The sequence below is a fragment of the Balearica regulorum genome, chromosome 24, assembly GCF_011004875.1.
Source record: "Balearica regulorum gibbericeps isolate bBalReg1 chromosome 24, bBalReg1.pri, whole genome shotgun sequence".
NCBI lineage: Eukaryota > Metazoa > Chordata > Aves > Gruiformes > Gruidae > Balearica > Balearica regulorum.
Genome location: NC_046207.1, coordinates 6,458,650 through 6,473,934, shown reverse-complemented (window position 1 = coordinate 6,473,934; position 15,285 = coordinate 6,458,650). Strand labels below are relative to the sequence as shown.

The 15,285-nt window shown below is 53.3% G+C and overlaps 1 protein-coding gene and 1 long non-coding RNA gene across 2 annotated transcripts; one reads left to right on the top strand and one right to left on the bottom strand.

The window, feature by feature from the left end:
• Positions 1 to 3,111: 3,111 nt before the first annotated feature.
• Positions 3,112 to 6,035, top strand: LOC142605135 (uncharacterized). Its single transcript, XR_012838887.1, has 2 exons — positions 3,112 to 4,163; positions 4,637 to 6,035. It is a non-coding gene; the product is annotated as an uncharacterized LOC142605135 (long non-coding RNA).
• A 3,758-nt stretch (positions 6,036 to 9,793) lies between these two features.
• On the bottom strand, positions 9,794 to 11,898 carry NXPH3 (neurexophilin 3). Its single transcript, XM_075775137.1, has 2 exons — positions 11,706 to 11,898; positions 9,794 to 10,525 (listed from the first exon to the last, which is right to left on the bottom strand). The coding sequence occupies exons 1-2, from the start codon at positions 11,760 to 11,762 to the stop codon at positions 9,794 to 9,796; spliced, it is 789 nt and encodes a 262-aa protein (XP_075631252.1). The 5' UTR covers positions 11,763 to 11,898.
• Between the last annotated feature and the right edge of the window lie 3,387 nt (positions 11,899 to 15,285).

Sequence of the window (15,285 nt, the reverse complement as noted above, 5' to 3'; positions counted from 1 at the left end):
AAATGGGAAGTTGTGTCTTCTGAGACCTGCTTATGCTCTTCTGGTGCTTTGGGGATGAAATAGCCCTCTTCCAAGCAGATGAAGAGAGATGTTTTTCCAAAATTCGGTTCCATCTCCAGACACAAACAACCCTGTGTAATAGAAACAGACCTCAAAATGAGGAGTTTTCACAAAATAGGAGCTGTGGGGAGATTTCTCCCATCAGCAGCTGTTAACCACCAGTTTGTCCTTGTTGTCTCAGATCAGCCGTAGAGACTCCATATTACAGACCCCAACTATGATTTATTTATGTAGGGCTTTTCTTAGAGAATAATTTTAAAAGAGACCAGAAGAAATAATCTGGCACATCCTTGTGTCCCAAGACAAGTTTATTTTTACATTGGGTTCAGACCTCTTTACTGGCATTAACTGGCAGGTTATGATCTGTAAAGCAAAAATATGTGGATCTTCTTCAGGTTACTTGCTGTAGCTTGAGATGTTGGGAGGATGTGGGTTAACATACAGGCGTCCTGTTTTCCAACTCATTTACTTATGTGTGTTGCCACTTCAGGCAAAATTTCCAAAACTGCAGATAAAATTCAGCTGGTTTTAGGGGTGAGGAAGAGGAGCGATAGAAAGAAACCACTGAACGGCATTTACTGCTTATCATTGATAAGTATATGTACGATTGATAGCTGCCCAGAAACCCTTTCACTTGTGTCCATTTTTTTAAAAGTCCTACTATAATAGGTAATTAAAGTATACTAATTGAATTAAGATCCCATCTGTCTGAGTTCAGCAAGCCAACAAGTCCCTTAATTAAGATATCATGTTTGCTATAACAGAGGCTGCAAACACAGAGCTGGCCACCGACGGTATAAGCAAATATCTGTCTTCCCGTGACAAAGTGCCAGAGCATCCAGTGGGCTGAGGAGATAGAAATAAAATCTGCAAGGTAGGTGGCACTTGCTCATGGGATAACAATAAACACAAGAATAGTTATGCTTCCTCTGATAGCTGAGAAAAGTGCTAATTTGAGCTGGGTGCAAACATTTTTAAGCACTCGGAGGTGGACGGCGGCAATAGTAACTACAAGACTCTGTATTGGGTATCTCAGCATCTGATCACTGTCTCAGTGGGGCGATGTCTTATATTGGAGGCAAGAAGAGAGAACATAGTAGTGAAAATCAGTGTCTTCAGGCTGCGATTTCAAAAGGTTTATAAAGCACCAGCGTATCCTCAAACTGATTTGCAGACACAGTAGGCTCCTGGGCTGCTCCACCGTGGGCTGTATTCGCTTCTTTATTTAACCATCAGTCCCACATGCACACATAGAGTCCGTTGAGGAATCTCCTTCCAGATGCCGTATCTTCACTGGTTTTGTTGTTGGCATTGTAGTTTTCTGAACAAGACAAAATTTAAGAGCCCCTGTGACTAAGGATCTCCCTCTAGTTGGGGCTGCTGTGCCCATAGCACCGGTCTCTGAACAGAACACTTCCCAGGAGATGGTTTCAGCCAAGGAACCTGCTGAAATTCTCATTTAGTTTATAATTGTCTTTCTACATTTCTTCCAGTAGCTTCAGTCTCATGAAACTGTGCTAGGATGCTTTAAAATTCTGGAGGAAAAATGTGCACGTGAACATAGGTGCCTCTTTGCAGTCGGGGGGCGAGTCTGTGTCAGCAGTGCATGAAAACAGGCACCCGACGCCTGTAGTTCGGATTGAGACGTGGCACGGAGGCAGGGACAGGAGGTAGGCGACTGTGGAGGGTGATGGAGCCAGCTGCATCCCACCCGCGGCGACTTGCTCCTGCACGTTTGTCCTTTTTCCCCCAGTTTTGGAGCAAGAAAATTGTATTTTTGGCTGCTCATAAAGGAGTTTTCCTTGATGGAGGGATTGGGAGGTAGCGTAGGAGGTAGTACATGTCCCTGTTGAGTGCGTGAGGAGCTTTCAGGAGAAGTATACGCCGTTGGGGATGACCTTCCCAGTGCGCCGGGGGGAACAAGGGCAGGCGTGAGGCCGTCAGTCTTCCAGAGGGATTAGCAGAAGTGTGGGGAGTAGGAGAGCCGCCAGTCCAGGATGAAGTCTTACAGACGTGTGCCCAAGATGCAGGCGTGCGTCCTTGACGGCGTGATGCTTTGAGTAGACGGCAGAAGATAATTTTTTCCCCCTTATGGGAAAATTTCCCAATGAGGAGGCTAGATGAAAGCGGACGCTTCTTGATGCAGTTTGAAAGCGGAGAGACATCTGCCACAGATCAGAAAAGCCTGGCAGGTGGAAAACACACCAGCCCTCCCTTCTCCCTGCCTTTATCCTGTGCGTGGCACATCTCTATTCCCCATGTGTCGTAGCCACCACGCTGACACGGGCTCCGCACCGCTCGGCGAAGAGCAGCAGCACCAGAAACCGGAGCTCCGCTGTCCCCGAGCGCGGTGGTGGGGAGGCACGCGACCTCCCCTCCCTCAGCCCCAGCCGGTTTGTACCTTCCCCCAAAAATACCGCACAAAGCTACAGGAGCCGGGAGGATTCTGCAGCTCGAGAGCACACGAGTGGAAACTGAATTATTTAGCATATTTTTTAGTGCAAGCAGGTGTGGGGTTTGAAGCGGTTTGAGTTGGGAATTCTCTGCAGAGGAGTTAGGGTCTGGTGGGATTTGAAAGAGCTGGACAAGATTTCCATTCCTGTCCTCCTCTTGCTGCCTCTTGACAGCATTTCCTTTTTTTTTTTTTTTTTTTTAGGTCTGAATTCTCATTCTCTTTCTTGTGTTTTTCATCCCCCTTAACTTCCCCCTCTCCCTTCATTTCGCCGCTTCACCTGCTGAAGCGCCTGCGGATGCTGCTCTAACAATCTATTGAGCGCTGACAGCGTGCTTGACGCCGCGTACCGGCGTACGAGGCGATGTGGCCCCTCGTCCCGGGGGACTTGGCAATCTCCTGCAGACACTGACAGCGCAGTTCAGACCGTCGCGAGCAACCAGATGCTATTTCAGCTGGAAACGGAGCCGCCGAGGCTCGCCGAAAGGCTTGGCAGGAGGCGAGGGCTGGCGTTGGAGGTGGTTTTGTTAGGGGCTGCGGGGGTTTGCTTTGTGCCTCTGTGGGTTTTGGTGCGTTTACTCAGGTTTTTTCAGTTTGTTTATGTTTTTTAGAGAGCGAGGGGTGGTTTGCAAAGCTGTGCAAGCGCTGAAGCAACGTGCCCTTTGTCCTGAGAGGACGGGGACGGACATGCAGAGGTGGCTCGGGCAGCTTCACTGCGAACCATGTCCGAGGGGATTTGGAGCAACGTTCCCCTAAAATCTCCTTCTCCCCCCATCCATTTTGTTGAGGCATTTGGGACCGTCTGTGTGTGTGTGTGAGCATCAGACACTGTTCTCCTCCACAATCTGCTCAACTCCATCTCACCCAGATTTTTTTTCCTCCAGCCTTTGGTGCTGGTCAATGCCCGACTCCCCTCGCAGGGAGGGCTCCTGCGTGCACAAGCCCAGGGCTGTGGCACCAACCGGCCCGGCTCTGCGGGTCCCCAGGGCGCAGGGAAGGGCTCCTTGGGCAACAAAACGCTGATTCAACGCTGCTCCTGTGCGCGCACGGAGCCGAGAGCTGTGACTGCAGCCACCCTCGCACCCCGACGCTCTTGGATAATTTTATGCAACCCGAGTAAGTCTGAATTGTCCTTATGGTACTTAAATGGGTATATTTCTATTTTTAAAAAAATCACTATTCTTGTACTCAGCTCTTCTTGCCTCTTTGTTTGCAATCTAACAAGACACGACAGGAAACCCTCACCGTGATCCGGATGGTAACAGATACGCTCCAGCACGGCATACAGCAAACCACGCCATGAGCGGTGACCTTAGGGGACTGGAGGAGAAGGGGTTACTGCATCACATCTCCCTCCTAGTCTTTGGGCACAAGCCTTTAGGAAACGAGACATTTGGGTAGCAGATGGGTGCTCTGGTAGGTCTGGAAACCTCTCAGGCAAAAGTAAATCCTTCCTTCCCACCAGGAGGTTCAGGCCTTATTCTGCAGAACAGCGTGTACGAGCTGAGCTCCCCTAAGGGAGCAGATTGCCCTATTCCTCCGGCGCTTGGCTGCGTGCCGTCCTGCCACCGGTGCACTCAACAGCAAAGCAGCCCGGTTGCTTAACCCTCGCACCCCGTCCCTCCAGCGAAGCGGTGTTTGATGCTCTCAGGTAGGTGAGGGTTTGAGGGGGGGTTGCCAAGGGGTGCTGTTCTCACCCCCCGCCCCCGCTCGGCAGCTCCTTCTCGGGCAGGAAAAAGCCGCTGATGGGGCGAGCAGTTATTGTCGTGATGTGACATTGCACGTTGCAGCTCGTTTCTGGGAGAGCAGTGCACTCTGCCATTAATTGGAGGGAAAACAATCAGAGACCTGCTGCTTTTGGAGTTTGTTGAAAGCACAGGAAGATGGGGAAATGTTGGTGTTTATGAAACGGCAGCTGGTGCTAAGCTCTGGCAGGGGAGCGGGAGGAGGAGGAGGGAAGCGGTTGTATTTGGGTTCTGGGTCTAATTGGCAAAACTGTAATAATTCTTAGATCAAATACATGATGCATTCAGCCCACTTGCATTTTTAGTCTACTGCGTGTAATAACAAGTCATAACACTGGGGATTTCATGAATAATCATTTCTGCTTGCCTCCCCTTTCAGTGGAGGATTTCCAGAGTGCTTCATGATCGTGCAGTCTCGCTCCATCCCCAGAAGGCAAATGAATATTATCTTTATAAAGAGAGATAAGGCAGACTAGACAAAGGCCTGGAATAACTTGGTTAAGTTTATCAGAAAAAGCCAATAGCACAATCAGGATTTATGCCCAGGAATTAAGATTCTCAAACCGCTTGGAGAACGAGATGTCTGTCCTTAGCACAGCTTGCGTTGGCACTGCGAAACATGCTCCGCGAAGAGGAGAAACGCTTCCCTTCGCAAAGGAAAGATGACACGGAGCGGCAGCGAAGAGACTTCAAGAGGATTTGAAAGGCGCATCGGCTCCCCGGGGGCTGTGGGCTGGAGCGGGACCCCGGACACCCCCGCTGCCCCGGCTCTGCCGCTGGACCCGTCCTGAGATCTCAGGCAAGCGCCGTCGCTCTGCGTTCAGCGTGACACTGGCCTGGCACCAGCCGTAACAACAAAATTGGATCCAAAGTTGCTTTTATGCACCCAGAAGAGCAGGAGAACCAGCAGCGTTAATGCACCCAGGAGCTACCTGTGGCTATGGAAATGGGGGGTTACGAGCAGAAAGGCTTGGCTGACTCACTAGACCTCATTAAACTCTAATAATCTCTAATAAGATGCGCCGTTGCACGTACGCGGCCCTAGCCCGTCTGAGCTAAAGCCCAGCGAAGGCTCTATTAGCCGTTTGATAGTTTGGGCGTGAAACTGTAAAATGTGTGTGTTTGTTGTGAAAGCACTTAGGTCGGGGTTCCCTCCGCGAGGCTCAGCCTCGGCAGTTTGGTTTAGGAACAAAAGGGCCAGGCTTGTCCCGGCAAGGGACGTTACGGGAGCTGCGATGTCACTGGCGACCCGGGGAGCTGTGCTGGAGACTTGGGGGGGACACGCAAAAACCAGGAGCAACAGAAATGTCAATGCTTTGAGCTTCCAGTGCCCTCCAAGCAACATGTTATACGCTCACCCAGCTGCAGCAACTTCAGTATCGCCAGCCGAAAATCTTGATAAAAGCTGAGACAGACCGTCAAGCGAGCTTGATGCAAAAATGGTGAAATCTAACACAAATTGAGGTTTATATTAGTGTTGTGACATCTAAACCTCTAGAAATCCCCCCCCTTTTTTTGAGGTTTTTTGTGATTAAGCCCATTGTTTGTTTTTCTGGAAGCTGAAGTTCTTGAGTAACCAAGTGACTCTGATAGCCACTGCTCTGGGAACTCCTCCAGTTATTGCCAAATTCTGGTGAAAACCTCAAAGCTTGGCAAGCCTGCAATGTTCATGCCTTTAAAGACCTTTTCACGTCAAGTAGAACCCTTGTAACAATAACCTTTTGTTGCTCATTAGTTTGTCCAGAGGCTTTTTGTGAACAAACTTCCTTCTTTTTTGAGATCTTGACGTCTGGCTGGAACCTGCTAAAAATGTTCAGGTTTGGAAAAAAACCTGCCTGACCCCGAGCTGAGGAAAATTGATGCCTTGAAGCTGTCGTGGCGGTGAGAAGGATCCGGTTGTGCTATCCTTGCATGAAATTGTTCCTTGCTGTGAGATTTGTCCTTTCTGAAATCCTGGAGTAGTGCATTAGCACATTTGGGAGGTGATAGCTGGCCATGAGAGTCTCATTTGAATCTGAGGCCACTGCTGGGGGTTTTTTTGGGTAAGGTAAATAGGAAACAGTAGAATGACAAAGTCTGATTGACTGGAAGATTACAAAGGGAGAAAAGGTCCTAGTAACCTACAGAGAGATGGATTTAGGTTGATTAGTCCTAATTATTTTTTACAATATAGGGCAAAATTAGTAAAGGAGCACTTGGACTGTGCAGAGTTGAGAAAATGATCTTAATGGGAGACTCAAACATTAAACAGGATTTTAAGGAATCATAGAATCATTTAGGTTGGAAAAGACCTTTAAGATCATGGAGTCCAACCATAAACCTAACACTGCCAAGTCCACTGCTAAACCAGATGTCTCATCGCTTTGGTCCCTAAAACCGGAGGAGGTAGAAGCGACGGGAGCCACCACCCTGGGATGGAGAGCGGTGTTGGGACCGGGGGGATGTTGGGGTGGTTGTATTCCTCCATCAGCTCCTGACTTTTTTCTGACTCATCTAATCCCAGTTCTGGGGAGCCCGGATCTGGTCCCCACCAGTTCTAATGAGTGCAATTAATGGCCGGGGGGCTGCTGATTGTCTTTGGTGGGAGGGTGGAGCAGGCTGTTCTGGGAAGCCAGTTTCTAAATGTGCAGAAGTACAGGTTAGCTCGGCTGGGAGACTCATGAAATTTAAATTAGGAGGATTTTGTGGGGAAGAGGAAAAAGTATTAACAAACTAAAGAGAGCTAATTACTGGAGATGGAGAACATTCACTGTGTAGTTGTAGATGACAGCGGTAAGTAGTTCCCATCAGGGCTTTTCCTGCTTTGGAGACAGAGATTGGCTGTCCACTGAGTTATGGAAGATGATAAGGGGCTGCATTTTATAAATGGAGATAGGCTCTAATTGCAAAAATGCCTGCGAATACTTCTGTGGCGCTTCGCTGAACCCTGGTGTCACGGACGATTTTTGAAGTCTGCTTTCCGCAGTCATTACACGCTGCTTCATTTGTAATGAAGTTTGTAACTTATGGAACTTCATTTGGATAAATTTTAGTTCCTCCCACCCCCAAATCTATTCTATGTCCATTTACTAATGGGGAAGGAAATTCAAGCCTGGTTCCGTGCGGGATATTGCAGCAGAGGCAGCGGCAGGGATTTAACTCCTCCGCTCGAGAAGCAGAAACAACTCCACGGCCAACCTCTGCTGAGCAACACCCCGCAAAGCAAATAATCATACGCTGTGAGCGAATGCATTCAAGTACACCTTGACTTAGTCTCTAATGAGGGAAATCTTACCCCATGAGTTGGTGCAAAGGCTCTCCCTTGCATCTCATTGTAGCAGGGGGTGAGCGGGGGGTTAAGAGCAGGCGGATTTGGGGGGGGGGGGGGGCATATTTTTTTTTGTTCTCTTGGATTGTTTGCCCTCCAGCTCAGCGAAATCCTTCTTTTCTGAGCACGGGGTGTGACTCCACTAGCAGGAATCCTCTTCTCCCAAGCCCGAATAATGGCCCGTCCTGGTCTCCTAGTAACTGCGGCTGCCACATCACTTTGACAATGGTGCATCCTTTGTAGCCTGGTTCCCTGCTCCCGCAGTCTGCTCTGTTTCTTCAAATGGCAATTGTCTGAAATTTCTCCAAATGAGCAACTTTTGTGTGTGGTGGTTTTGTTTGTTTTGTCTGTGCTGGCAGAAAGGGGTTTAACGTGTCTTTTTGTGTCCCTTCCTTAAAGCAAGGGTGAACCCTTGGGGAACACACTTTTGTGAGAGAGCTCCTGGTAGGGTGTCCGGTCCACCCCCTCCCCAGTACCAAATATTGCTCCTGTTATTTTCTGAAACCGTGCTCTCAAAGCATTTTAAACTTTCTGTTCTCGGAGTAAAAGTCTTCTCATTGATTATTGCACTAAAAGGCTTTCTTTGCTCGATGTGTTTTGGAACTGGCCTCTGTCTAGATGTGAAAGTGCACATAATGAAACTTCGCCTGCAGCCAGCAAACCTCTCTCCAAGCTGCAGAGAAGGAATTTGACTTGTGAAGGCTGAAGCATAAAACCTGCCCTGGTGGCAATACCTGCCTCGTGATTCTGCCGGGGTTTTGTTGGCGTAAGGGGATTTTTTGGAGCTGCCTTGGTGCTCTGGATAAGGGGGAGTTTTGGGGCAAAACGAAGGGCTGGGTGGGGGGCTTGTTGGCCTCCTCTGCAGGAGGGAATGTGTCCGCATAAATGGGAGCCTGAAGTGTGGATGTATGGGGAAGGGGAGGAGGTTGGGAATCCCCAGCAGTGGTGCAGAATGAGCCCACGCACAAGCAATAGCAACCAAGCGTCCGGGTGAACATCCGAGTCCCGGCAGACCCCAAAGCTGGACCCGACGCCCGGTTACTGGACGGGGCGAGTTCAGATGCGTCTGAACGGAGCTGAATTTGGGCACAGGGCGAGGTGCTGCCCTGTGCCTCGCTCACAACCCCACCCGTTGCTTTTCCTTCTCCCCCAGGAGGCTGAGATTGCTCTCAGTAAAAACACTTGACCTGCCTCTGTGCCACCGTGAAAACTTTATTCTCTCTCTCAAGCACAGCATTGTTGGTTTGTTGGTGGGTTGGTTTGTTTTTTTTTTCCCTTCAAAGGAAATTAAATGCTTCGGTCAGAGCTCCACTTCACACACACGTACGCACGCGGGCGCGCACCTTTGCACCGAGGAACGGCAGCGCTTGGAGCTGAATGTGGCTGGGCGAGGGTGGGAGCGGGCGCTGGGGAGCCGGCAGTGGTACGAAGCACGGATGAGATGAAGGGGAAACGCATGAATCACAGCGCGTCAGGGGAAACACATGAATCATACATTGTGTCAGCAGATTTGACAGATTCCACCAGGATTTCTCTATCTGTGGATCCACTGTTTCGAGTCCCTGGAACCCCCCGCGCTGTGGTGCCCCGTGCTGTGGTGGGGTGGCACCCGGGGAAGGTCCCTCCCTGCCCTCCCACCCATCCCGGCTCCCCGTTTCCATCCTGGCAGCCCTTTGCGTCCCGACTGGGGAAAACCCAGCTCCAGCTCCCGCCGCTGCAGAACTCGGATGTGGGGGAGATGATGTGGCTGCCCATGGACGTGTCTCAGCCATGGAGGGCATCAGGTGCCTTTCTGCCCCCTGAGGTCTTCCCCTGGCTCCAGGTTGTGTAAGCCTGCTTCTGGAGCCCTCCTTGCCTGGTCACCAACCTTTTAGGACCACAGAGCCTAGATCCAGGCAAATCCATTATTGCACTGAGAAGCACAAGTCCTGATTGTGGCTTTATGTCCTATTTTCCTTATCCCAGATTCAGACCCTGCCTTCACATCCCAGTCTCTAAAGACCACGGATCCAGGCCAGGTTTAGCGATGCCGGTACCCCATAGCCTAAAATTCCTCCTCTTGACATTGGAGCTTCTGGGGAAAATGGAAAATCCTCCTCTTTCTTCCTTGCTTCTCGTTTCTAGGGACCGCTGCACTCCCACCCCCGCTTACAAAACCGTCCCCATCCCTCCCCCCCACCCCCCCAGCACCCGCTCGTCACCGGGGCATCCTGAGATGGGCAGAGCGCGTCATCCCGAGGGGTAGTAAGGTACGTCGCTGTGATAGTTGTAGTCGGGACACACTTTCTGCACCAGCCTGTAGTCTATGCTGTAGAAGGTGATGTAGATGCAGATGACTTTGAAGGGCTTCGAGCAGACCCAGGAGACGTGACTTTGGGTGTGCTCGTGGTAGCAGGTCTTAGATGGGTCGTAAGTGCAGAGCGTGGTCTTCTTGGCACGATCCACTTTCTCGTATTCCACGCGGCAGTTGAAGATTTTGGATTCTTTGGCCTCAATGAAGATCTGTTGCTCCAGGTCGAACTCCACTGCCTTGGTGGGGGGCACGAGGCTGACGGAGATGTTTCCTTGCCCGGTAGAGTTGTGTCGGAAGAAGACATTGACTGTGCCGTTGCCGTGATCAACCACTTTTCCAGTGATCAAGAGGTTCAACTTCACTGTCTTGATATTGGAATAGAAATCTCCCCAGCCAAATATTTTTTTAAGCTTGCCTGATGCTGGCCCCAAGTCCCTCCGTCCTCTGGGGTGTGGAGCATGGTCCCGCTCAGACAGGTTATCCAGGATATCCCATAACTCCCATGAGCTGCTCACCAGCTCCAGGAGGGTCATGTTCTGCAGTAAGGTTGGAGTTAACAGGGACTTTGGAGAGAGCAGCCCTCTCCTCTTCTGCACTTGAGCTCTCTCCCGGGTCTCGGGTTGACGTTGCTCTGCACCTTTCCCTGGTTCTTCTTGGCCACAGATCACCTGAACGTAGCGATGGTGGAGAGTGAGAGATGGGTGATGGGTGCCTGCCCCCCTTGCCCAGTCTTGCTCTCTAGAGTCACCCCACTTCTCCAGACATGACCTCTTTCCCATCCTTACTTTTCTTATTTGCCTTTTCTTTTGCCTTTCCTCTCTGCTTCTCTCTGTAGTCCGTATTTCCCTTCTGGTAGCAATTTTCCCCTGCTCCCATCCTCCTCTCATGGTTGCTCGGGGAGTGGGTGAAAGGAGCCGGGACGGGTGCATTTCGCTCGTTGATGGTGCAGCCCGGCGGCGGCACCTTTCTCAGGGCAGAGCACTCGCACCCGGGGGATCTCTGCGGATGCCGGGGAGAGGGTGTTACGGGGCAGGACGCACACCTGCGATGAGGGTGCCCGCCTTGCGGCCTTCGCACCGGTCTCGCTGCTGACAGCACGTCCCATGGGACCCCTCTTCTGACCTCCGGGCTGTGCCACGGTCCGGTGGAGAGACGGAGCTGGGAGCAGCGGGGCAGCGGGAGGGACAGCAAAGTGCGGAGGTGAGTTCTCGCCCCGGGGAGATGCCCGGCACCTCCACCAGCCACGCACGGGCTCCTCCGCAAACTCTCCTCCTGCCGGCACGGGGGCTCTGCCTGCCACCAGCCGGGGACCCCAAAATAAGCCCAGTCGGGGCTGAGGAGCTGCCGGGGTGGGGGCTGCCCTGCCAGCGGGTACCCAGCGGGCTGGGAGGGTGCCCGGGCGGGAGGCGGGTGCTGCGGCCCCGTCGCCCTCGGTGCTGGGCGAGCGCCCGCCGTGATCCCCGGGGTGCGGAGGTCTCACCTGGCCGAGAAGGCAGCGGGGAAGCCGCGGTGGGGGTGGGCCTGCCGCCCTGTGCCAGAGCTCTGCCCGGGGCCGGGGGGGCAGGGGGGCTGCCCCCCAGCAGCTCCACCACGACTGCTCTGCCGGGGGGCGGGGGGCTGCAGATGTTTAGGGTGATGGGGAGGTCCCTTTATCACCAGCCCTGCCTGCTGCCCACCCGCTACCTGCTGCAAAATAACACAAGTTTTGGGACGCTTGTTTTTTCGGGGGGTGGCGGGGGGGGTGGCGGTGACCAAATTGATTCGGGAAATGTTCCTGGCTGTCACCCCCCCGTCCCTTCGGCAGCCCGACCCCCCGTCCCCTGCAGCCCCCCCTTCCCCGGCACTCACCAGCAGAGAGATGCTCCCCTGGATGAGGAGGACGATGCAGCTCCGAGGGAGACGCATTTTCCAGCCGCTGCCGCCCGTCTTCGCCGTATCTCAAATTTAGAGAGGGTTTGGGGGGGGATTATTTTTGTTTCTTTCCCTCTCTTCTTTTTACGCGAGGGATGTCAGCGAGGGGAAGGGGGTGTCCCCCTTTATAAGCCGGTTCCTAGGGCCCCCCCCGGCCCATGGTGGCTCCGGCAGCTCCCACCCCGCTGTGCCGGACCGGGAGGCGGCTTCACCTGCTGCCGCCGCCGCTCCCGCTCCTCTGCCCGCTCCTCTGCCCGCTCCTCTGCCTGCTCCTCTGCCCGCTCCTCTGCCTGCTCCTCGCTGCCTTCTTGGAGACTCAGTGAAACTCCGCTCCATCCCCTCCTCGCTCCCTCCCCTGCCAGGTGCGGGGAGCAGAGCGGCCCCCCCGAGCGTGTAACCCTTTGCTGCCTGCAACCCAGACAAGCCAGCCCGGGGGGGGGGGAAGGGGGTCCCCAGGGGCTGATGGGGGGCCCGGGGGGCTCCGCGGGCTCTGGCAGGGTGTGCGGGTGCACCGAAGGGGAGGGCTGGGGAGCCGTCGTGCAAAGGAGTCCCCATCGGTCCCCAAAGAGGAGCATCCCAGGCTGGACGGGGGGAGAACTGGCAGGAAGGGAGCGAAGCGGGGTGGGGGGACAGTTGGGGGGACCCACCGGGGCCCTGATAAACTGCTTTATCTCGTACCAGGGGAACAGGCAGGATTGGGGATTGCCCTCTGCTCGGGGCTCAGCTCTTCCCCGTCCTCTTCCCTCCAGTCTGGCCATGGGGAAAAGGCAAACGGCTCCTTCTGCCCCCAGACCCCCGGGGGGCTGCAGGACTTGGCTGTGGGTACGGCGAAGGGACGCGCGGTACGGGGCAGAGCGGCTGTGTCCTTTGGGAGGTGATGGATGGGGCGAGGGGAGGCTGGCTGGGCCTGGATCTATTGGGGAGGTTTAGTTTTTGTTCCTCTAATACTGGCTGCTGCGGCGATGCTTCCTCCCCCATCGCGTGGCCGTGTGGCTGTGCAGTCTTCTTTCCCTCCCCACCCCTAAAATCATTAAAACCAGAGAGAACTGTAATATTTCCAGGGTCCTTTGATTTTGGGGTCTGTGTGTGGCCCCTTCTACCTGCTCAAAATGTACGCGGAGCATTTTCCTCCTCCCTGGAGGATCCGGCATCTCCTTTGCAAGAGGCACAGGCAGGGTAGGAAGTTTATTTTGAATTTATTTGTGATTTTGTTTCTATGGACATGCGTGTGTAAGTCTGGGCAACAACGTTCTCCCCTTCCCTCTGCATGGCAAGAGCGGGAGGAGGCGAATCGTAGCCATGCCAGGGCACTGCTCCTCTTCGGCTTGGGAAATCGTAAGAGGAAGAAGGAAATGCAGATCCCGTTCCCCTAAGCCAGGTGGTTTGATTTCTAGTTCATCCCAGAAGTAAAGGGATGGCAGGCGGCATTGCACTTAAAAAGGAAACAGAAGCCACTGGTTTGCTGCTACAGAAAGACAGATTTTTCTCGTGGTGGGTTTTGTCCCACTGAAGGCAGCAGTCGTCCTTTTCCTGTCTTTCAGCAGAAGTTGCAGCACCGAGAAGTAACTTGCTAGGAACAGGGCTAGAATTAAACCTGGTATTTTCTCAACCCCTAGGCAATGATTCCCCTTTTTTACATCACTTTACCTTCCTGTCTGTATCCTTTTTGTATCCCCCGTATTCCTGAGCTGCTTTGGAAAGCCAGATCTTGCAGCGATGCTAAAGATGAACAAACTACGGGGGAAAGAGCACGTTGTGAGATGCAAGATGCTCTCGCCGAATGCCCTGCTAGCTCTCCCATCTGCACAGCAAACTGGTCCAGCTTTTGGCTGCGATTGCGGTGCTGGGGTCTGGACAGGGAGGTTTCTCTTGCAGTTTTGGGGAGGGGAGGAAGGTGGGTGACAAATCTGTGCGGTGGCTGCTGCCCACTGCCTGCATCTAAGGTGCCTGCCTGCAGCGCTGCCTGGTGCCTCCTGGGTTTGTTGGAAATCTAAATCAGGTTGGAAATACCATCTCGGACAGATGCCACGGGGATGACGTGGGGGGTGAATCACTTTTGGGTCGCTATTGAGCGACCTGCTCGGTGTTGGTGACACTTGCTCCCATGGAGCGGTGGCATTTTGGGGCAGAGGAAGACAAGACACCTCCTTAATGCCAACGGAGGGCAAGGAGCCCGGCGAGCCCGGGTCCCCCAGCTGACCTGCACTGAAGGGTGCAAAGGAGGGAAGAATCCCTCAAAAAAAGCTTCCTGGTAGCCAAGGCTATTAAGCTCCAGAATATTCATCCGCGAGTGGTGCTGGAAGGACCCTGGGGCCTCCTAAAACCAGAAGGAACACAGTGGTGGAGGATATATGGTGGCACTAATGCTGTCCTGGCCCCAGTGGCGTGCTGGATACCTTTAATAGGCTGCACGTCTCTAACTACTGTGATTTCGATAAAAGATCTTCATAAAACTTCCAAATGCCTGTGCCATCGCCTGCTTTTCTATCACTCCAAGCACCACATCTCCTGCACAGCCTTCCTGGAGCTGTCTGTGCCGTGTGGGCTCAGGATCCCCTCGTGCCACGCTGGATGCATCCCACCTATTCCCATGCTGGTTCTGGGTGGTGAGATGCTTTTGGGGAGCAGCTTTGTGGTTCCAATTTGGCTCCTCGCAACTCAGTGAGGCTGAGCTGAGGTCAGTGCAGCTCGGGATGAGGAGGAAGAACAAGGGATAAAAATGATTTAATGTGACTTTCTGGGTTTCCTGGTGTTTGGAGGGAGCTGGGGACTGGAGTGGCATAAAGAAGGACTGATTTAGGAGCTGCTCTAGCTCGTCTTGTGCTGCAATGGCTCCCTCCGGAGCTACTTAAATAGCCCGTGCGTGGTGAGGATGGGGCTGGCGCTTCCACCTTCCCGGGGCGGTGGTGGGGATGTCTCCCCCAGACCAGCCCAAGGACGTGTCCCAGCCCGTGTGGCCCATCTGAGGGGCCCATTCAATAAAAGTGGACTCTGTACCTCCTGTACAGAAATGGGGCCTCGACAGTAGAAATAAAACCATCCAGGCAAGTCCTGGGCCAGCATTTAGGGACAGGGTTTCCTTTTAAACACAGGCAAATAGGTTCCCAGTGCTGTAAAATTGGGTGGGATTGGGGTGGGAGGAGGTAAAGGAAAGGCTGGGTGATGCTTTCAGTGCAGGTAAAGAAAACTCCTGTCCCTGCTGCTCTTTCCCCAGGAGGGTCCCAGGCCGGGATGCGGGGGGGTTGGACGGGGCGTCCCGGCCTCTTGCCGGGTGGCTGATGAGGATGGGGTGAGTCGGTGCCGAGGTTTGGGCTCTGGCTTTGCTCGGCTTGGCTGCTCCAAAGCCGCAGCTCCGGCCGGCGGGTGCCAAGGTGGGCTTTGCAAGTTTATTCTGCTGGGGTTTGCCAATAACGGAAGATCCGGTGACCAAAATTGTTCCTTCTTCATTGTCCCGCGTGAGCTGCTCCCAGTGGGCAAGATGCTCCCCTGGGGTGCGATTACAGGGGGGGACACACAG